Source organism: Aquarana catesbeiana, linkage group LG13, assembly GCF_042186555.1.
Source record: "Aquarana catesbeiana isolate 2022-GZ linkage group LG13, ASM4218655v1, whole genome shotgun sequence".
NCBI classification, from domain to species: domain Eukaryota; kingdom Metazoa; phylum Chordata; class Amphibia; order Anura; family Ranidae; genus Aquarana; species Aquarana catesbeiana.
This window is the reverse complement of record NC_133336.1, coordinates 202,886,574-202,910,495: the sequence shown is the minus strand read 5'-3', so window position 1 is coordinate 202,910,495 and position 23,922 is coordinate 202,886,574. Positions and strand designations below refer to the sequence as shown.

Below are 23,922 nucleotides of genomic sequence, written 5' to 3'. Positions count from 1 at the left end.
TTCATTCCTGGGGGAGAAATTCATTGTCTTCTGGTAACATTCTTCTCTTCTTCTACAGATTGTATAAGAATCACCTGACAGACAGTTCCTGCCCCCACCTGGCATCTGGAATAAGAAATAACCAGACACTGAGGACACTGGACCTGTATGGGAACAATCTGGCGGGTCCTCATTTCAGAGATCTGATGAAAGCTCTGACAACAAGCCAGATAGAGGAATTACAGTGAGTATAACAGGACTGACTGAGACAATAATATTCTGGGACAGTTTTATATCTAAACCACATAAATAATATAGAAATATGAGAATGTCATCAAATTCCATCTTTAGACTCCATAAGGCTCCATGCACACTGGGCTTAAAAAATGTCAGTTCACTTGGCAGAAAAAAAACTTTCATATAGAGATTTTATTGTACAAAGTTTAGACAAGTTTAGGAGAGTTTTGCATTTTGCCTGCCAGAAAGCTCCAATCAGAAACACAAACCAGAAGGTTTTTTTTCCAGCCTCTAAACATTGAGCTCAAAATATGTGTGTAATCGTCATAATGTGTATGGAGACATAGGAGAATATGGAGCTGCTTCTACAGGCAGAATACAAAACTCCTGTAGTAGCAGCAATGTATTAAGCCAGTGTGCATGGAGCCTAAATATCCAATACTGGACTATTACACTAGATTACCAAAATTATTGGGACGCCTGCCTTTACACACACACATGAACTTTAATGACATCCCATTCTTAGTCCGTAGGGTTCAATATTGAGTTGGCCCACCCTTTTCAGCTATAACAGCTTCATTTCTTCTGGGAATGCTGTCCAAAAGGTTTAGAAGTGTGTCTATGGGAATGTTTGACCATTCTTCCAGAAGCACATTTGTGAGGTCAGGCACTGATGTTGGATGAGAAGGCCTGGCTTGCAGTCTCTGCTCTAATTCATCCTAAAGGTGTCCTATCGGGTTGAGGTCAGGACTCTGTGCAGGCCAGTCAAGTTCCTGCACCCCAAACTTGCTCATCCATGTTTTTATGGACCTTTCTTTGTGCTCTGGTGCACAGTCATGTTGGAACAGGAAAGTGCCATCCACAAACTGTTCCCACAAAGTTGAGAAAATGAAATTGTCCAAAATGTCTTGGTATGCTGATGCCTTAAGAGTTCCCTTCACTGGAACTAAGGGGCCAAACCCAACCCCTGAAAAACACCCCCACACCATAATCCCCCCTCTGCCACTCTATAACCCCCCCACACCATAATCCCCCCTCCACTAAATGATTTGCCAGTGCACAAAGCAAGGTCCATAAAGACATAGAAGAGTGAGTTTGGGATGGAGGAACTTGACTGGCCTGCACAGAGTCCTGACCTCAACCCGATAGAACACCTTTGGTATTATTTAGAGCAGAGACTGCAAGCCAGGCCTTCTAATCCAACATGATCATTAGTATGGTGCTTTTGACAGCCAATTCCTATTTTTCGTCTGACAAAAGCTGGATGTGCAGACTATAAAATTTGTATTGTATGTGAACTCAGTATCTGATTTTTGTTTAATCAGTACAGTTTTCACCCAAAATAAATTGTGAGAGCAAGACTACGCATGCTAAGAAACAAAAGAATACATACAAAACTATTCAACACATTACATCACTTCTGAAGTTGTATTCTGTCAGAAGGGAATTTTCATATGGAGAGTAACCTCTTCACTTTCGATATGAGACTAGCATGCCAGAAAAAATGGATGAACGGTCGTCCAAAAATCTGATCGTGTGTATGAGGCTTAAGACTGAGATACCATTAAAGTTTATGTGCTTGTAAAGGCAGGCATCCCAATACTTTTGGTAATGTAGTGTATGTCTAAATAATATAAATCACATAATAATAATGGAGATAGATTTCATCTGCTGGTTGTCTCTATATATCACCAATATCAGACAGTTCTGGATATAAAAATATAAAACATTTAATATCTGCATTAAAAAACATGAACAACTTTGTGAAAATCTAATGAATGAAAACCAGCCACCAGCAGGAAGTCTGATATAGAACTACAAATAGTATAATATAATTCTATGTATAGAGCCCTACACTTAGTGATAAAATGTGTGATGAGACAAATGAGAAATCTGAAACCTAAAATATGTACGAATACCAACACTTCTTTTTTTTTTAATTGTTTATTTATATAGTGAAAAAGGTCCACATGGACCACAAATGAACAATGCCACACATAGAATAACATGTATCAACAGGTATGCATCTTGTAACATGACTTCAAACAAATATTTTAATTTCAATATTTTTTTATTGATTTTTTATAAAGACATAGAGGGAAAAAACAAAAAATAAAGAACAAAAAGGAATACAAAACACATAGTGTAACAGAATGAAAACTCAATGTTTACAATACACAAAAAGCAAGGGCACCGTCAGTTGTTTTCTAAATCTCAACAATAGTACCTGTTGGGTAATTTCAGGTGATAGTATACATATAGTAAGAGTTATAGTAGTAGTGCTGTATTGACATCGAGCAGGCCCCCTGCCCCCGACACCCCCTATGGGAGCAAACTGTGTCAGGGAAGTATGGGCGCAACCCGCCCAACACAGCGCAAACTTGGCCTATTAGTAACACCTTAACCTGTATGACCTCTCTATTACTTTTATGCTGCAGAGAGTTGAAGATCTCAAAAATACAGAATATATTTCAGTTTAACAGCGCACCTTAAATGTAACCAATATTGTTTAGAAAGGATTAGGGTACTCAACTTTTGTGAACCTCAGACCGTAACATCTTTCGAACAGTGTAGCTCTAAAACACTTATACAAAAAGGGAGGAGCAATACTAAAGGAGGAGGAGAAGAAAAAACAGATATATTGGTAAAGATTGGGATACTCTTCTATATCCCATGTGAAGACTATTGAGGAGAAGAGACCGCAGAGGACCACAGTGACCAGTTAGAAAGGTATCCAGACATGCTACCATCTCTGACTGCTACTATCTTTTCATATTCAGCAATGGTATTAACTTTTAAGATTAGCTCCCTTATGCTTGGGATTACATTAGATTTCCAGATACTTACTATCAGGTATCTAGCTATGAATAAAATATGCATTGCTATTGATTTCACTTGAATAGGGTATTCTGACATATTTACGCTCAAAATAGCTTTTTCAATAGTTGGTCGTGCGATGACCCCAGTGATTCTTGCAATCAATTTGAAAACTGCTGACCAGAATCCCCGAAGATTTGGACACGCCCAAACCATATGGGCCAGTGTCCCGACTTGACCACAACCCCTCCAACAAAGGCTGGAGTCAGTATCGGAAAACTTTGCCACTATGTATGGGGTATAATACCATCTAGCCAGAATTTTTTGTGCTAGTTCGTCATAATTTGTGCATCTTGAGAATTGGTGGTTGCATTTGATCGCGTCCAACCATTGGTTTTCTGTGAAAACTTTACCCATCTCTTTTTCCCATTTATGTTGTGAATTGTGTTTAAGGAAGACTGATTTAGCGTTAAGTGTGTCGTAAAGTAGAGAAATACCTTTTGCTTTGGGATTGGTTGATGTTAAATAGTTCCATATATTTGTAGGAATTGGATGGTTATTCGTGTTAAGTTGTCCAAAGATGGATGCAATTTGAGAGTATGTTAAAAATTCAGAGGCCGGTATCCTAAACTTGTTTTGTATGTCTGAGAATTTCAATAGTTTATCATCCTTTGGGATATCTTTTAGTTGGAGAGTATCTCCCTGTGGTCAGTGTCCTAGGGAGAAGTTCGGAATTAACCAATGTAGAGAGCTTAAGGGGATAGAGACCTTGGAGGAGTTTAAATTGGCTTGTGATGTTTCTTTTAAGTATGCCCAGGCATCTAAAGACGCCTGTATAGTTGGGTGGTCAATTACTATTTTGGACTTTGATAGGTTCTGTGCAATTAAGAGAGATCTTGGTGTGTGAGGGAACAACCAAGACTGTTCCAATTGGCACCAAGGTTTAGTTGTTGGCTGTTCAAACCATCCTTTTAGCTGGTCCAATATAGCCGCCATATAATAGTCTTTCAAACTTGGGGTACCCAGACCTCCTACTGATTTGTGCAATCTTTGCAGTGAAACTGGAAATCTCGCTCTCTTACCAGCCCATACTAAATATAATAGTTGTTTCTGCATGGCTGTGAAGAAAGATGATGGAATAGTTATTGGGAGAGCTCTAAAGAAGTAAATCAGTTTAGGCAAGATTAGCATTTTGTATGCCGCTAGGCGGCCTCCCCACGTAAGATAGTGTTTATGGATTTTTGATAGTTCCTGTTGCATTTTGGATATTAAGGGGAAGTAGTTTGCTTCGTATAATTTTGTGATAGTTGAGGTTAACTGGACTCCCAAGTATGAGATAGATTCAGTTGCCCAGGGGTATGGACTGTCTTGTTGGATAGCTGTTTTTGTGGGATTATCTATTGCTATGCCTAGAATGTTGGATTTAGAGGTGTTGACCTTATAATAAGATATCTCACCAAATTTAGCGAGGGTATCCTGAGCTGCTCTGAGAGATTTATATGGGTTGGACAATGTCAATATTACATCATCAGCAAAGAGTGAAATTCTATGCTGTCAGTGCCTGGATGAGATTCCTTGAATTTCAGGGTGGGTTCTAATTTTTTCCGCTAGGGGCTCCATAATCAGGGCGAATATCAAAGGTGACATGGGACACCCCTGCCTAGTACCGTTTGTGATCTGGAAGTTTTTAGAAAACATTCCTTCTGTGTAAACGTAAGCGGAGGGAGAGGAATACAATGCCCTAATGGCTTTTTGAATGGGGCCCATTATATTGAATTTCTCTAATACTCTGACCAGGTATCCCCAATGCACTCTATTAAATGCCTTCTCTGCATCCAATGTTAGAAGCAGAGAAGGCATTTCCAATGTTTCAGCAGAGTGAATGATGTTTATCATTCTTCTGGTGGCGTCGTTGGCTTGACGGCCACTCACAAAGCCCACCTGGTCTTGATTTATAAGCTTCGGCAGAAGAATAGATATTCTGTTGGCGATTAATTTGGCATATATTTTGACGTCCATGTTCAACAATGAAATGGGTCTGAAATTTTGTGGTAAGGAGGGATCCTTGCCTGGCTTAGGCAAGGTAATAATTGTTGCTGTTAGCATTTCCTGAGGCAGGGAGGCTGTGGATATCGCGGCATCAAAGACTTGTTTTAAGTACGGTGACAATTCAGTATGGAACATCTGGTAATATTCAGAGGAGTAGCCGTCTGGACCCGGTGATTTATTGTGTGGCATGCTTCTAATCAATTTATCAATTTCGGGGATTGTGAATGGCAAATTGAGCCATGTTAGATCTGTTTGGGAAAGTTTTGGAAGGCGAATTGAAGCTAGGAAGTCAGATATGATGTCCTCTGAGGGTTGATGCGTTGCAGGGTCATCTTTAAGATTGTATAGTGATTCGTAGTAATCACTGAACGAGTCAGCGATTTCTTTAGGGTTAGAGACTATTTTTTCTGACCTAGGGTTGTGCATGTGTTGAATTTTTTGTCGAGTAATTTTGTCTTTTAACTGATTAGCCAGTAGTTTCCCCGCCTTGTTTCCGCATCGGTAAGAGTTGGCTTTTAGAGCACATAGGCGGTTCTGCTGCCGGGAAATCAGAAGGGTGCGTAATTCTTGTCTTGCAGGAAATAATGAATCTCTAGTTTTTTGAGTTGTGTTTTGTTTGTTGCTGGTTTCTAAGTTTTGGATAGTGGTTAACAAGTCGTTGAGCCGCTTTCTCTGCTGCCTCTTTAACCTACTATTCACTTGTATTAGTAACCCTCTAATGTATACCTTGTGCGCATTCCATAGTGTGAAGGGATCTTCCACAGAATCGGCGTTAAGTTCAAAGTACTCTTTTAGAGCACTCCTAATACTTTTCAGGTTTTCTTGATGGGATAGGGTAAATATATTGTACCTCCATTTATTTGCTCTGGTTTCTATGCCTTGATCCCCCACACTGATGGAAATGGGCGCATGGTCAGACCAAGTTATAACATGAATATTTGACTTTTCAATTTTTTGTAACATAAATTTATCTACCAAAAACAAATTAATACGAGAATATGTGTGATGCACATTGGAAAAAAAGTAAAATCTCTCTCAGTAGAGTGCTGACATCCCCAAACATCAAAAAGGTTAGATGAAGCCAGAAATTGGGATAGAGTTGCTCTTCTTTGTTTGGAGCGCAAAGGGTTTTATATAGATCCAATTCTTTGTTTGGGATAGCGTTGAAGTCCCAGTTAATATGACATGTCCCTGTTTTAAGGATTCCACTTTTTCCAGATTTTTTTCAGAAATCTAATTTGGTGTGCATTTGGCAAATAGACGTTGACCAACGTGTATTTAATCTTGTAAAGTTCACATATTAGAATAATGAACCTTCCAGATGGGTCAAGGTGCGTTTCCAGCTGATTAAATGGGATGGAGTCTTTGATGGCTATAGCCACGCCACCTTTCTTTTTCGGGCCATTTGCTAGTAACACGTGAGGGTACTTTGGGTGGTGAAATGCTGGTGGTTTGTTAGAGATGAAGTGTGTTTCTTGAAAGCATATCACCTCACTTTTTAGTCTAAGCGCTTCCTTCCAGGCCATTTGCCTTTTGTATGGGGTGTTTAGTCCTTTCACATTAAAGGAGGTGATGTTGAATGACATTTTGTATACTTATAAGAGTTATAAGTCACTTACGTGGTTGAAGTGGAGGTCGTGAACCGAATATGCGTCGATCACCTTGAGGCAGATATTTCTGGTCAAGTATGGCTATAACAAACGATGTGAGGTCACGGTGCAATGGTCTGAAGGCCCCTGTAGTCTCCTCTTATACTTTGAATGTATGTATCCTGTGCGGAGAAAATATAGGAGTAAAACAAAAAAGAGAAAGAAAAGAAAAATAAAATAAAAAAAAGTCAAAGGTGTAAAAAGTTGGCGATTCTTTCAGAAAACAACCGCTATGCTGAAGAGGGGATAGTAAAGGTAAAACGGAAAATTGTATACTCACCTTTCTGTAATTTTCCTTTCCTGTCGTATCTTCATGGCAGCATACACTTTGGGTTGTGACTCCGTCCCTCACAACCTGATAGGACCACATAGCTATAAGTTGTAAAGATGGCCCCTGCCCCAGTATTCTCCGTATATATCACCTCAGACGGGTGGGAGATTGTATGCTGCCATGAAGATACGACAGGAAAGGAAAATTACGGAAAGGTGAGTATACAATTTTCCATTTTCCTGTCGCATCATGGCAGCATACACTTTGGGGAGTAACTCGCAAAGACTGGGTGGGAATTCAAACTAAGTTTATTAACAAAGAACAGAAGAATTGGCCTGGATAACGGATCTTCCGAAATCCACCGTGGATAAGCAGGCGGAATCCACCTTGTAATGGGACATAAAGGTGCTCCTGGAAGACCAGGTGGCCGCTCTGCAAATTGTCTCTGCCGAGACTCGACAATATGCTGCCCAGGAGGTTGCCACTGCCCTAGTGGAGTGTGCCCTTAAGCCCTCAGGTACTTGATGATTGCTTAGTGAGTAGGCCTTTTTGATGGTCTTCACCAGCCATGACACAATTGTGCGTGAGGATGCCGCTTGACCTCTCTTGAATCCATGCAGAATGATTAGGAGACTTTCGGTCTTCCTGATGGATCTGGTAGCTGAAAGATACTGCAGGACATTACCCTTGACGTCCAGAGGGTGAGGGTCGCCTTGTCCCGTACTGAGGGCCGGAAGGTTAATCTCCTGGTTGAAGTGAAAGGACGAGGATACCTTGGGGATGAACCGGTCCGAAGGTTTCAAGACTAACCTGTCTGGCAATACAATCAGATATGGATCACTGGCCATTAAGGCTTGCATCTCTGACACCCTCTTAGCCGATGTTATGGCTATCAGGAATGAGACTTTCAGCATCAGATCCCATAAGGATATGTTCTCATTAGGAAAAAACGGCTCCTTAGATAAAGCTTCCAGTATGACTGAGAGGTCCCAGACTGGGAAGGAAGGTTTCCTAGGCGGCCTCAGCTTTAGACAGGCCCTTTGGAACTGAACCACAAGGGGATCTTGTGCCCATCTGACTCCTGTCAAGGTGGACAGGGCCGAGACTTGGACCTTTAAGGTACTTGACCTAAGGCCCTTCTATAGGCCTAACTGAAGAAACTCCAGGACCTGTGACACCGATGGTGAGGATGGTTTCCAACCTTGCTGTTGAGCGAAGGCGGTAAACTTCTCCCAGACTCGCCTGTAAGTATTATTCGTGGTAGGCCTCCTGGCCTGGAGAAGGGTATCCGCTACCCTCTGGGAACAGCCTTGCTCTAGGTACCTAGCCCTTTCAGTCTCCAAGCCATCAAATGTAGCTTCTCTGGGTTCGGGTGAAGAAGATGACCTTGGGAGAGTAGGTCTGATGACAACGGAAGGGGCAGGGGATCTGCCGTATTCAGCTGCATCAGAGTGGTAAACCATGGCCTCCTCGGCCAGAAGGGAATCACTGCCACCACCAGTGCCGATGACTCCTTGAGTCTCAAGAGAAACCTCGCTATGAGAGGAGTTGGAGGAAAGATGTATCCCAGCTGGAAGTTCCAGGGGTGCAGGAGACAATCCGTCCCCTCCGCCGAAGGGAATGGTATTCTTGATAGGAATCTCCGGCATTTCGCATTCTCTGGGGTTGCCGCCAGGTCTATCTCTGGTAAACCCCAATCTCCGGGATATGAGGGCGTAGGCCTGTGGGTTCAGAGACCACTCGTGGTTGGAGGTGAAATTCCTGCTCAGCAAGTCGGCCAGCACATTCTGGACTCCCGGAACATAGATTGCCCTTAGGCTTAACAGGTTCACTTGTGCCCACTCTGGGACAGGATGGACCTCCTGCATTATGGACCTGCTTCTGGTGCCCCCCTGCCTGTTGACATAGGCAACCGCAACCTTGTTGTCCATTCTCAGAAGAACATGTCTTCCTCTCAAGAGGTAGCTGAAGGACAGGAGCGCCTGGAAGCTGCTCTCATTTCTAACACATTTGACACTGTGTCCTGTGCCCTGAATGGCCAGCGGCCTTGAGCCGCAAAGTGCTGATGGTGAGCTCCCCACCCCTGCAGACTGACATCTGAGGTCACCGTCTCCTGGTGAGGGGTGATAATGTTCTTGCACCTTCTTAAGTTGCGAGGCCAAGTCCACCACAGCAATGATTGCTTCACCTCCTGAGGGATGTGAATCGACTGGGACATTGAAATCCCATTCCACTGGCGCAGGAAGGAAATCTGGAAAGGCCTTGAGTTCCATTGCGCCCACTGAACCATCGGAATGGTGGATGCCAAAGAGCCCAGGATACTGAGGCATGTTCTGGCTGGTAGCCTCTTGGCCGAGATAGCCTTCTTCACCTTCTGAATCAGGGGAGGAATCTTCTCCTCTGGAAGCTCCACCGTGTTCTCTCTCGTGTCCAGCTCGGCTCCTAAAAAGACCATTCTCTGAGTGGGATGGATACTGCTTTTCTCCCAGTTTATCAGCCACCCTAGAGACTATAAGCTGGAGACCAGGATTCCCCGATGCTGGATGAGAGATTCCTTGTTGTCCGAGAGAAGCATGATGTCGTCAAGGTAATGGTGGACTCTTAATCCCCTCTCTCTCAAGTGGGCTATCACGGGCAATAGGACTTTCGTGAACGTCCTGGGCGCGGTGGAAATTCCAAACGGAAGACTTCGGAATTGGAAGTGCCAGCTGTTTATCGTAAATCGGAGGAATCTCTGGAACTCTGCATGAATCAGGATATGTAAGTATGCGTCTCGAAGATCGATTGAGAGCATCCAGTCTCCCCGATTTATCGCCTGGAGAATTGATTGAAGGCTCTCCATCCTGAATGTTTCTACCCGAATTGACCGGTTGAGTTTCTTTAGGTCCAGGACGGGACGAAAGTCCCCTGACTTTTTTCTTACCAGGAAGAGTGGGGAATAGAAACCTTGACCTCTTTGAGATGGTGCAACCTCCACTATTGCTTGTTTCCTTAACAGGTCCTGGATATACTGGACCAAGGACAGCCTTTTCTCTCTGGAAGGAGGAAGTTTGGTTGCGCAGAAGTGACCCCTTGGAGGGCGGTTCTTGAACAACCACTTGTGCCCGACCCGGATGGTGGATACTGTCCATGGATCTTTTACCAATTCCGCCCAAACCAACTTGAAACTTGTGAGCCTGGCACCCACTACCGCTAGTTGGGCGGGCGTACCTTCAAAATGGTTTCTGTTCATTGGAGGCTGGGGTCTTGGTTTTTTGGAACTTGAGGAAGGATGTCTGAGGGTTCTTCCAAGTTCTCCTGTTCTCCTTCCCAGGTCTATAGGATTTTGCATCCCTGTATCTTTCCGGGAGATTGCGCTTGAAGGGAGGCGCTCTTTGCTGTTTTGGTCTTCTGTCTGAAGGGATAAGACCAGACTTCCCACCTGTCACTTTGGATATTGCTGTATCCAGCTTTGCGCCAAAGAGGTTAATTCCATCATATGGAATCCTGCACCAGTTGGACTTTGAGGCCGGGTTGGCTGACCAGGGTTTAAGCCACAACACCCTCCTGGCCATTACCGTGGCTAACATAGATCTCAAAGTGGACCTAATGGTATCCACCGAGGCTTCCGCCATGAAGTCTCCTGCGAGACTGAGTTCCTGTAGGGCTTTAATGATCTGGTCTTGATCTGCGCCTTCAGCCACGAGTTTCGCGGTGTTTGCAGACCACCCGGAAATAGCTTTCCCGACGGCGGCCAGTGCCACTGCTGGTCTGCAGGCACCCTCTGCGAAAACGTAAGCCCTTTTAAGGTCCGTATCCACCTTTCTGTCCAAGACATCCCTGAACGTCACTGCGTCCTCAATGGGAAGCGTCACATGCCTGGCTAGGCGCATCAAAGAGGCATCCACCACTGGAGGGGAAACCAGGGGAGATACCCTGGGTTCTTTTAGAGGATACAACTTGTTAAGCCTGTTAGAGAGACTAACTTTCTTCTCTGGATTCTGCCATTCATCTTTAATAAGCTCATCCAGTTCCTCTATGAATGGAAAGGCTTCAGGTACTTTCTTGAGATTTGGAAAATACTTCCCTTGTTTCTGTTGTACCTCTTCAGGTTCTTCCCAGTTAATCGCTTCCTTGACCGATTTCACAAAGGGGCCTATGAGCGAAAAATCAAAGCCTGCTGCCGCCTCCAGTTCTTCCTCATCTGACGGGAATTCTTGTTCCCTAGATGTACTGGGATGGGATGGGGAGGTGCTTAGGGCTGTAACCTCCACATCTGGAGTTGAGATATGTGTAGCAGGGACTCCGGTAGGCTCTACAGTGACCAGTTCTTTCTCTCTGGTGGCTTCGTCCATGCATTTGCGGCAGGCTAATCTGTCTGGTACGGCTGTGGCCCCGCATACCCAGCAAGCATTCCCTGCCGGCCGGGAGGGATGTGCAGGAGACTGACGTCTACGTGCAGGGGATCTCCTGTGATAGGAACGCCTATGCCTGGAGTAGGAACAACTCCTCCTATGGCTTCCTCTGTGGGCTGAGCGACTTCTGCCGCATGAGCGGCTTCACCTATGGCTGGAGCGGCTTCTCCTGTGAGAGGTCTCTCTTCGTCTTGATTTTGATGACCTTGATGACCTGGTAGGGCTGACCAATTAGGCAGCATTAGTACGATCCTGCTCTCTTTTTCAATCTTCACTACTTGCCATGGAAATCCCCCCCTTACCTATTGGGCTGATGGTGATCTGCTGGGGCAGCGGTCTCCATGGAAAGGAAACTGTGATAGACCTGGCAGAGATATAGGCAGGTATAAACATGCAGTCAGCCAAACACAGGTACCAGAAGAAAGGAGAAACCACTTACCCCAAGGGGGAACGCCAGAAGGAAAAACAGAGCTGATAAAGCAGTCAGGGTGTCTTCAGGAACCAGAGGCATCATATAATGACAGATTGAGGCTTTTAAAAGAACCACCATGGCCGCCGAGGTCACGACCCGCCCGCACTTGCTCAGTAGTGGCGCACCCCGCTCGGCACCATCTTGGAACCTGGCAAATCGACCAGGCCGCCCTGAGAGCACGCACCGCACACACAGAAGGAATGAAAAGTGTAATGGAGACCGCTGCACTCAACTAAGCCTATTTAAGGCTCATACTGGAGCCGCAACATACCCCTGAGATCACCAGAGTGGGGTTCCTTCCATCTAGCTCATTTAGAGGCTGTACAGGTAAGGACTTCCACCCAGGAGAGGCTAGAACCTGGCTGGGGCGAATTCGGTAAGGGGGTGCTTCTGACAAATGAAAAGAAAGAAAAAAAGAGCGCACCAGCCTAGTGCATTATCCTTGACAGATTTATTGATTAAAAACAAGATAAAATCTACTCACAAAGGTTGAAGAAACAAATCACATTTGTAGAATGCCACAGCGGCGATAAATCCAGTGGTAGCAGTTTTCCAGGTCCCAGGAAGGAGGCGTACGGACTACTGCTGGCTAACGCGTTTCGAAGGTTACCCTTCTTCATCAGAGCCTTAGTAGTGTTAGTCTCCTGCTGGTTTTTATACATGTGTCTATCCAACCAAGGCTGGTCAGATTGGTTTCTATAGCTCCTCCCTTAATTGGTGGGCGGTTCTTTGGGGGGGTGGGTTAGGTCTAGGCTAAGTTGTTATTATTATAGGGCCATGGTGAAAGAACTATTTACATTTAGTATAATTTTGGTCTGATTTAATAGTTCTAGTTCTGGTATTTTAATTTTATTTTAAATTTTAAATTTTAGTTTTTAAGTTTTTTAATTTTAAATTTTAAATTTTTTTGATTAGTATTTAATGTTTAAATCAGCGGCCATGTATATATTCGGGAGTGCAAACATCCAGTAACAAATAGACTAAAACAGTCCTGTCAATACTGTTACATAAGTGAGCCAAGGCATATCGAGTGTTCCTTGGAGCTCCTCTCCCTTTCTATCTAAACATTACAGACCTCAGGAGAAACTGACCAGAGGTTACGAATCAAAGATTGGAGATAGAGTGGCATACCTTATGATGTGTATGTCTGATGACAGCTCATTAGCTCGGGAAAAATGTCTCTGCAAGGACTGTAACTGTACCGGCTTCTATTGCTGGCCGGTAGCACGTTCCTGTGTACAGTAGAGCCTGGTGGAACGCACGCCGCTCCTCCGCTTCTGGGTTGCGGTCCACAGGGCGGAAATGCGGTCGTGACGTCATATCCGGTGCGCCCTTCGGCGCACGAGATTGACTAGCTGTAGTAAACAGTAGTCTTCATTTTGTAGAAGGCAAAGATAGAGGCAAAAAGGGGGGCAGAATTGTCTAAGCTATGGGTTATATGGGGATAATAAGTTAAAATAGAATTCTTGAAAGAGATAATAAACGTATGATAAACTAATTCGGGTGATGCCACTGGGAGGGAGAGGGAGGGGGAAAGAAAAAAACCCGGGGAGAAGATAAGCCTAATTATCAGATGTTAGGCATAATATTTATCCAAATTTAAACTAGATGGAGACAGGGGCTATTAGAGAAATGATTCTAGAGCTGTAACCAAAGGGTGACAGTATACTGAACGCATGTATTTAGAAAACCAGCAAGAGAAACACTGAAAAAGAGGTAGTAGTATAAAATATATAAAGTATAATGTATAAAATATATATATATATATATATATATATATATATATAAAAATACATATACATCAGCATAGACATATATGCACATGAAAGTCAGATTAAAAGGCAATTAAAAATAGAACCGTATAGAGGTACACAGTGCTTCTGACATCTTCAGTCCTTCAGGTGAGGAAAAATAAGAGAATATTGGGGCGGGGGCCATCTTTACAACTTATAGCTATGTGGTCCTATCAGGTTGTGAGGGGCGGAGTCACAACCCAAAGTGTATGCTGCCATGATGCGACAGGAAACCAAACTTGTGGCAATCTCCTGGGCCATCCGGGGAAAAATCTGATTTGGCAAGTATAAGTGTCTATTCAGCCTGATTCTGCATCAGAGTTGGGCCCTGTAGTTGGCTGCGAGCCTTGTAAATCCACTTTCGGATTCTGAGGTTCCAGGATCTTCCATTCTTTCAGAAGTTTTATGCCGTCTTTGATCGTAGTGATCACAAAAGACTGATCATCTTTTGACACCAACAGCTTTGCCGGGTATAACCATCTGTATGGAATATGATGGTTATTTAACGGTTTGGTGATTGTAGCTAGTTGTCTACGTTGCTGCATTGTAAATGCAGAGAGATCTGCAAAGAAAGACAAATCCGCTAGTTCCTGTGGCATGGCGTCACGGCGTCTGGCTGCGGCCATGAACTGGTCTTTAATATGATAGAAATGGATATGGACTATAGTATCTCTGGATAGATGCTCTGGGATATTTTTTGGTTTTGGCAGCCTGTGAATTCGATCGATCACCAGGTCCTTCATTGGAGCTTCTGGGAGAGCCAGTTTCATGATTTCCACAAAGTATTTTTTCAGGTCTGGGGGCTTGACCAATTCTGGAATTCCTCTGATTTTGACATTATTTCGTCTTGATCTGTCTTCCAAATCTGCTAATTTTGTTTTAATTTGTGTAATCTCGTCATCTCTATCATTTTGGGCGTCAACCATGTCATTGAAGGTATTTGCAAAGTCCCCCATTTTAGCTTCAATATGGGACACTCTATTGGACACCACTTTAACCTCTGACTTAAACTGCTGAGTGATCGCCAGAATATCTGAAAGTAAAGTGGAGCATAGAGAGACCAGCATATCCTTAAGGGTGGTATCCATTACTGGCTGGTTAAATGTAGGAAAATCTGTGATGGAGTCTTGTAACTCCCTGGTGTCGTCTAGTGAGGAATTAAAACCGCTTACCTCCTCATTCTCTGCCTGTGCCACAGACATTCGTTGCCTGCTCTTCGCTGGGCTGGAGGAAGCTGATGGTGGTGGGGAGTAATTTTTGAAGGACTGACTTGTGTTATTGTTCCTGCGGCTGTTAGTAATCCCAGGATTTGTCCTGTGCTGCACGTTGTGGCTGCGTATGTCCTCTCTCATGCCACCGGCGCCATCTTGGCTGTGAGATCGGTTCGGATATGAGTAAAAGTCCATCATTTTCACTGCTTTCTCCTGCGGGATGTCATCTGTAGTGTTGCCCGCTGCTAGTTTGCTAATTGGGATGCAAAAACAAGGCTTCTAGTTGCTGTGGTTCCCCTTTCTGGCCCTGGATGTAGCGGAGCTTTCTCAATGTGCTGCCATCCGCACTGTTGGTTAGCCATGCCGCCTACAAACAAACATTTTAACCTAGCAGTTGTGTCGTGTATGGAAGGTGGGTTCTTTATTTCCTGTTGAAACTCATAGAGCATCGTTATTGTTATATTCTTAATATCTAAATTTTAATTGGCTCTATAAAAAGAATATGCATTTCCTACAATTGTATGAATGGCAGACATTGAGTTAATAACATCCAGATGGTGACTCATTAACCGAGACTGCAAGTCTAGAACCTGTCAGGATTTGGATGGATATTGTAAATAATATATGTATGGTTTCAAAATATTCCTATGTAACCGATATTCTGTTTGATATATGCATTTTTGTTAAGTGGTTTGATGTTTAGTCTGAAGTGTCTCTCACATATCTTGTTTTATGTTTTAGAAGGTTTGTTTAAGAGAAAGCAGATGTTGCTAGGTTATTTACTTACTCTCTGTTAGCCCCCACTCTAAGGAAGGAGGAGAAAGGGGAGTGTATGGGAGGGATTTGTGTTTGGGCGCAAATTTGGAAAGGCTAAAGTTCATATAGGCAGAAGCAAAAAAGCTTTCTTTCTCTTTCTACTTCCTGCCTTCAAGCTACACACAGCTCCTTCTTTTACAGATTTCTCTTCGGCATACATGAGGTTTTTCAGCCATTTTAAGAAAGCTAAGACAAAAGAAGAGCACATGGTCTAATGACTTTAAGAACTTTTTTAAGATCTTTGAAACAAATGAACTATACTTCAATCATTTTTTGCATATATGAAGCAACACTAATTATGAATATGAATGTACTATTTTTGTAGGTATTTTCCAAGTTTATGTGTGTACAATAAAACACACAGTTTGATTTAAGCTGACTCAGACATAATTAAGAAAATTCGTCTCACGATCAATCGTTATTATTGAAAGCTTTTTAAACAATATTAAGCTCTTTATTACAGTTATGTAGTGCTTATCTTGCTGTCTCTGTTTCTAACCTTGTGGAGGAAGAGTTAACCCTGCAAGGCATAGTTGTGATGTCAAGTAGCCTCTTGGGACCAATTCCTCCTCTTTTTGTTATTTTTGGAAGTTGAAAGGGATAAAAGATATAAAGGTGTGAGAAGAAGAGAAAGAGGGAATAAGATGGAGAGGGGGGTGGGGTAGGAGGGGAGTAGGGAGGGGGATCCCCACTTGTATGGAGTGATACTAGTTCCTGTCTAGCTTGTGTTCGAATTTCCAGTAGGCAACTTGTCAAGCCAGGCAGTGGTTGTACGTGGTTGAGTGATTGGCCTTCATCTGAGTATACGAACATGTTCCACAGTTGCCATGTTTTGGAGAATGTCTCCTGTCTATTTTGAGCCGTGAGGATGAGATCCTCCATATTTCTGATTTCCTCCACCTTTGTGAACCATAGTTCAATCGAGGGAGGGTGTGGGGATTTCCAGTTTAGTGGAATGCAGGCTTTGGCTGCATCCAATAAGTATCGGATCACAGATTTTTTGTATGTTCGTTCTGGTATGTTTGACGCATGTAGAAGGAAAAATGTTGGGTCATCTGGTATTGTCTGGTATTGTACATTCAGTAAATATTTGAACCGTCTCTCTGATTGTTTGCCAGAAATGTGTTAGTTTGGGACAAGTCCAGAAGATGTGTAGTAGGGTTCCCTTATCTGATTGACATCGCCAACATTGGTCAGATGTTGTCGGAAATAACTTGTGTAGGACTACCGGGGTTCTGTACCAACAAGATATGATTTTGTAATTGGTTTCTTGAGTTTTAGCGCATATGGAGGATTTATGTGTAAATCTGAGAATTTGGTTTCTTGTGGTAATGTCAAACTGGCAGTCCAGGTCCCTTTCCCACTTGAGAAGTCCCGGAGGGGCACAATCTGCAGGGGGTGTAATTAGGAGTTTGTATTCCAATGAGAGAGTATGTGAGAGTACTTGTCAGTGCAGAGTTCCTTCAGTGTCGTGAGTGGTTGGTCATTTTCGACCGGAGGTTCCATAGTATGGAGAAAGTGAGTCAATTGATGTGATCTTAGGAAGACGTGCCTAAATATTTCAGTGCTGTATTGGTCCATTTTAGATTGAAACTAGATTGGAGGTGTTTAAGTTGTGGTTGAGGTATCTCAACACCCACTGCCTCTGACTTAGAAAGGTTAATTTTTAGATTTGAAAGTTCGCCATAATTTGCAAATTCTCGTAGTAGATTTGGTATGGATATGGTAGGATTTGTGAGTGAGAACATCAGATCATCGGCATATGCCGAAACCTTATGTGGGGTACCATCTATCTCAATGCTGGTGATGTCTGGGTTTAATCTTATATGGCATAAAAAGGGTTCTAGGGATAGGGCAAAAAGTAAGGGTGAGAGTGGGCAGCCCTGTCTTGTCCCATTTCTAATCTGGAAAGAGTCTGAAAGTACACCGTTGGCTCTGACCTTTGCGGTTTGATTTGAGTGCACCGCTTTGATCCAGTTGTCTCCCAAACCTATATGCCTCAGTGTAGCGAGCATAAGATCCCGTGCCTATAAAGACACTTGGAAGTTTCTGAAGGTTGGCCAAGTATAGTAGATTTAGTACCTTAGAGGTATTGTCTCTGGCTTCCCTGGTGGGCACAAAGCCTACTTGATCCAGGTGTATCAGTTGGGTCAGATTTTGTTGTAGTCTGGTGGCTAATATTTTCGTGAATATTTTTAGATCGGTGTTGAGAAGAGATATTGGGCGATAGCTCCCACACTGAGTCGGGTCTTTACCCTTTTTGGGGATAACTGATATATGGGCTAGTAAAGTTGAGTCATGAAGTTTGCCTGCCTTACTGAGATTGTTGAGAAGTTTAACCATGTGTGTACCTAGTGAAGGAAGCAGGGTCTTGTAATATTGTGTAGTTAGGCCATCCGGTCCGGGGGCTTTCCCAGGTTTGGTGTTACCTATTGCTGCCTGTAGTTCTAGGAGGGTGATGGGGTCTTCTAACTGTTTGCGTGCTTCATTTGATAAGGCCGGCATAAGGGAGGATGTTATGTATTCCGTTATCCGCTCTAGGGGGGTTGCGGCGTGGGCAGATTATATAGTGATGCATAGTATGATTTAAACGCTTGGGAAATTTGTCGGGGTAGGGTGGAAATCTGCTCCACAGCGGATGATATTCACGGTATGTATGAAGCAGCTCTTTGTGTACGCAATGTCTGAGCCAAGAACCTGCCACATTTATTCCCTGATTCATAGACCTTTTTGCGGCAAATTTGGAGTGCGGCTTTTGCTTTAAAATGGAGAAGGTCTGTGATCTGTTTGCGTGTGATGTCTAACTCACTTTCCAATGGTCCGGTCTGAGTCTGTTTGTGTTTAGTCTCTAATTGTTGCAGTTTGGAGAGTAGAGAGGTAAGTTGGGCCGTTCTCTGTCTTTTGATTCTCGATCCATGTTTAGTGAGTATACCGCGTAATACCACCTTGTGGGCTTCCCATATCACTCCCATCTCGCTGTCCACAGTGTCATTGGTTTGGAAGAAGTGACCTATTTCCTTTGTCACATCTGCCAACACCTAGTGTGTGCAAGTCTGCTCTCACCTCTGTCAGGTCTCTGCTGTGTGCCTCCTCTATGCGTAAGATCAAGGCCTCAATGTCCGCACGTGTGGGGAGGGCTTGCAGCAGGGAGCGGAGGTCTTCATCCAGATGGCTCCGGTTCTGTGTTGGCTCCGCCGTATCAGAGCGGAATACAGCCGGTGTCCCTGGGAGATCGCCGTGCAAAGTGGAAGGCATTGCAGAGTCTGTCAGTTCGCCTGTATTCATCCTCTTGTTGCTGACTCGTGGCGCCGTAGCAATGGAACTAGGGGAAGGGAGCTGTGTGTTCCTGAAGTAGCGCTGTATCCCAGTCTGGGAGTTCTGGATTCCGTGCCCCGGGTCGCAGATTGTGTCCTGTACCTGCGGGGGATGCTCATGCCTTGCTCAAATTGAGTTTTGTTATAGTGTGGCCATTTTGGGCTGAGTGAAGTGTGTCCTCACACAGCCATTGCTAAGCCATGCCCCCATACCAACACTTCTAATGTAGATGTTATAACTCCACCAATAATGATCAATAATAAAAATTCACAGCTACTTCAATCTGTATAACATATAATGTGCAAAAATACAATATCACCCGAGGTATCCAGACAATGGCTGCAATCACATTACATAGAAAAGAAAAAGCCTCCATGTCACTGCCTGGACTCCATCATACACGGCTGCAGTCCGGAGCGGTGTGTGCTCTGAGTTCTGTGTATACTCATGTATATGATGGAAGTGTACAATCTGTGATTCTATATATATTTAAGGATTATGCACTATGGAGGCTTTTTCTTTTCTATGTAATGTGATTGCGGCCATTGTCTGGATACCTCGCGTGATATTGGAGATACTACCTGGAGGTCTGACATTCCTAGGCACAGTCTGTTCTCATCGGAAGCCGGATTGAGCGGAGTGGTGCTGCTGGAAGGATATAGACAAGCGTGTCTGGGCCTTGTGGGGACAAACCTTTTGGTAAGTGACATGTTTGCTCACCGGTGTGGGGGAGGTTGATTGAAGTTGCTGCAAAGAGGTGGAAGTTGATCAGCATTCATTTGATCCATCTGGATGAATCTCTGGTATTTCTGTTAGACCCCTTTCACAGTGAGGCAGTTTTCAGACATTTTAGTGCTAGAAATAGCGCCTGAAAACTGCCTCCCATTTATTTGTATGAGTTCTTTCACACTGGGGCGGTGCGCTTGTGGGACGTTAGAAAAAGTCCTGCAAGTAGCATCTTTAGGGCGGGTTATGAGCATTATAAATATCGCTCCCAAAACGCCCCTACCCATTGAAATGAATGGGCAGCACTTCCAAAGTGCTTTGAAAGCGCCACAAAACTGGTCTTTTTTCTTTTTTTAAAGCGGTGTAAAGATAAATTTCTATGACATCACATCACCCCAAGAAAATTGCATCATAACAACCCCCGCAAATTGCATCACAACACCCCACGCAAATCGCATCACATAGCCCCCCGCAAATTGCATCACAACACCCCCGCAAATCGTATCACAACACCCCCAGCAAATCGCATCACATTGCCCCCAGCAAATCGCATCATACAGCTCCTCACAAATTGCATCACAACACCCCCCCCCGCAAATTGCATCACAACACCCCCACAAAGCGCATCACATAGCCCCCCACAAATCACATCACAACACCCCCTACAAATGGCATCCCATCGCTCCCTGCAAATTGTATCACATAGCCCCCTGCAAATCACTTCACAACCCCCCCGCAAATGGCATTACATCACTCCCTAAAAATCGCATCACAACACCCCCACAAATCGCATCACATTGCCCCCAGCAAAGCGTATCACAACACCCATCAAAACTGCCCCATCAACATGGCCCCATCATATTGCCACCATCAGAATTGCCCCATCAAAACTGCCCCATCATATTGCCCCTATAAAAACTGCCCCCATCAAAATTGCCCCCATCAAAACTACCCCGTCATACTGCCCCCATCAAAACTTCCACTATCAAAACTGCCACATCAAAACTGCCACCATCAGAATTGCCCCATCAAAACTGCCCCCATCAAACCTGCCCCATCATACTGCCACCACCAAAACTGCCCCATCATATTGCCCATATCAAAACTGTCCCCATCAAAATTGCCCACATTAAAACTGCCCCATCCAAATTGCCCCCATCAGATTTGCTCCATCAAAACTGCCCCATCAGAACCGCCCCATCAAAACTGCCCCCATCAAAACTGCCCCATCATATTGCCCCATCAAACTGTCCCAATCAAAACTGCCCCATTAAAATTGCCCCATCAGAATTGCCCTATCAAAATTGTCCTCATCAAAATTTCCCCATCATTGCCACCATCAAAACTGCCCCATCAAAACTGCCCCATCATATTGCCACCATCAAAACTGCCCTGTCATATTGCCCCCATCAAAACTGCCCCCATTAAAACTGCCCCATCAAAATTGCCCCATCAATACTGCCCCCATCAAAACTGCTCTCATCAAAACTGCCCCGTCATATTGCCACCATCAAAACTGCCCCATCAAAACTGCCCCAATAAAATTGCCCCCATCAGAATTGCCCCATCAAAATTGCCCCCATCAAAACTGCCCCGTCATATTGCCACCATCAAAGCTGTCCCCCATCAAAACTGCCCTCATCAAAACTGCCCCATCAGAATTGCCCCATCAAAACTGCACACATCAAAACTGCCCCATCCTATTGCCACCATCAAAACTGCCGAATCAAGACCACACCCATCAAAACTGCCCCATCAATATTGTCCCATCAATACTGCCCCCATCAAAACTGCCCCGTCATATTGCCCCCATCAAAATTGCTGTAATAATAAGCTTAATATTGTGAAAAAGCTTTCAATAATGATGACTGATTGTGAGACAAATTTCCTTAATTATGTCTGAGTCAGCTTAAATCAAACTGTGTTTTATTGTACACACAAAAACTTGGAAAATACTTACAAAAATCGTACAGAATAAATGTGTTGCTTCATATATGATGAAAAGATTCAAGTATAGTTCATTTGTTTCAAAGATAGGAAAACAAAGTTCATTGAATAATCTTCAGGCCATGTGGTCTTCCTTTGTCTACTTAAGATGGCTGATTAACCTTTTGTGTGCTGAAGAAAATTCTGTGTGCTGAAGAAGGAGCTGTGTGTAGCTTGCAGGCAGGAAGTAGAAAGAGGCTTAACCTCTATCATCTCTCCCTTACATCACAAACTGGATCCTTTGAATTCACCCTCAAAAACCAAACCCTCCCATAATCACTCCCAATATTACCTCCCCTTTTACTCCCTACAAGGGTGGGGGCAAAAGAGTAAGTAATATGAACAGCTTCTCTAATTAGATACAGACACATGAAGACTGGAATTCCTTCTACACAGGAAATAGATAAGGGGCTGCCAGTCTACAGAAAACACACAATTTCTATGTCAAGATATCAGTTACATAGGAATACCTTAGAAAAACATACTGTATATATATATAATATTTACAATATCTGTCAAAATCCTGACAGTTTCTAGATATTTGTGGTCCCAGTTAATAAGTCACCATCTGGATGTTATTAACTCAAAGTCTGCCATTCATACAATTATAGGGAATTCATACTCTGAATAAAGCCAATTAAAATGTAGATATTAAGAATATAACAACTGCCCCATCAATACTGCCCCCGTCAAAACTGCCCCATCATATTCCTCTATTATAAACCAGTACATGGTGTGTCTGTCCCCTCCCCCAGGCTCTGTATGTAATCAGAGCTGAGATGCTGCAGCCGCCTCCCCCACCGCCCATCACTGTGTATAAGAAGCTTTGGTAACTATGGCAACAAAAGCCTGGTTGCCCTTATTTAAAATGGCCGCCTTGCATCACGTCATTTGCGGTTTTGAAATAACACAATGCTACGGCCCAGCGATGCCTATTGCCTCCTGAGATTGATGACAAACATCTCCCAGGAGGCTTTGCAGAGAGGGGAGGAAATGCTGGGCCGCGGCTGAGGACAGGAAGTGCCAACTACTATACAGTATATAACAGTGAGTTTAAGGAAAAAATATGCCAATTCTTTATCAGCACACACAGCGGCTTTGGAGGGAAATTACTTTAAAATATGAGTGAATCTACTTAAATCGCCTCTGCACGCACTGTTGGGACGCCCAGTGGAGGGGGCATCAAAATCAATGCGCAGACTTATAGCATTTATATTTATGGCGGCCAGAATCTCGATAGCGAAATCTTGGAAGTCCTGCTCGGTTCCCTTTTACTTATTAAAAGCAAAACTCTCGTGGATAATGGTAAATGAACGCCTTTCGGCAATTTTGAAGGATAAGTTAACTGGGTTCAATAAAATATGGGAACCCTGGATTGGATATCTTACAACCTCATAAGACACCTGGTAGGTGAAACATTATACACCTAGTAGGAGTGCATCCACCCCATACACCACTATCTACCTCCCCTCTTTACTCACCTCTCCCTCCCCCCTCCCCCCCTCTCCCCTTTTTTTTTTTTTTTTTGTTTGTTTTCTGCTTTTCCTCTCTCTTTTATTAGCAGTTCTTGGGCAACTGCATTTTCTTTCCTTTTCTCCTATCTCTATTTCATCTTATTCTATTAGAAAAATGGACATTGCGGGCCCCTGACGCCTCAAGGAGGTGGGGGGCATGCGCGAGGGCCCAATTAATGGATTAAAGAGCTGGTCTAGGTATTGACCCGACTAGACGAAAATTATAACAAGTAAGCTAGACAGTACATGTGAACCAACCGCCCTGCGGTTGAAATATGGAGCATTAACCATGTATCAATACTCTTCTTACTTGTACAGTTAAAAGCACTTCCTTCTTCTCCTAGGTTATGTTTAGAGGTTTAATGGACAATATGCAAAGATGGAATGGGGGGAGGGGGAAATAAAAACAAAACGGATATGTGCAAGGATTTATTGGGATGACTCCACCACCAAGTCACAGTGAGTTCCCAAGGGGGTGACTAGTGATAGGAGATAATATTTATCATCCCACATGATAGCCCTTATGGGCCATGCATAGGTGTTACAATTGTAGGGTTAATGCATGATTTTCCTGGCTGTAATGATCTTGATCACAGTCTATGTTGCCTGTCGATGTATGATATACAATGTTCTTTGTATTCAGAAAAACTAAATAAAAATTACTGTTTAAAAAATATGAGTGGAGCTCCACTT

The 23,922-nt window shown here is 43.7% G+C and overlaps 2 protein-coding genes across 3 annotated transcripts in view; both read left to right on the top strand.

The window, feature by feature from the left end:
- LOC141117699 (NACHT, LRR and PYD domains-containing protein 3-like) overlaps nt 1-23,922 on the top strand; it is a 2,363,088-nt gene that overhangs the window by 506,306 nt on the left and 1,832,860 nt on the right. The gene's annotated exons all lie outside the window — the stretch shown is intronic.
- Nucleotides 1-23,922, top strand: part of LOC141117702 (ribonuclease inhibitor-like) — a 151,759-nt gene that overhangs the window by 24,549 nt on the left and 103,288 nt on the right. For both annotated transcript variants that reach the window (XM_073610700.1, XM_073610701.1), the window contains exon 3: nt 59-223. In XM_073610700.1, coding sequence (XP_073466801.1) covers nt 59-223 — 165 coding nt within the window. The remainder of the gene's footprint in view (nt 1-58; nt 224-23,922) is intronic.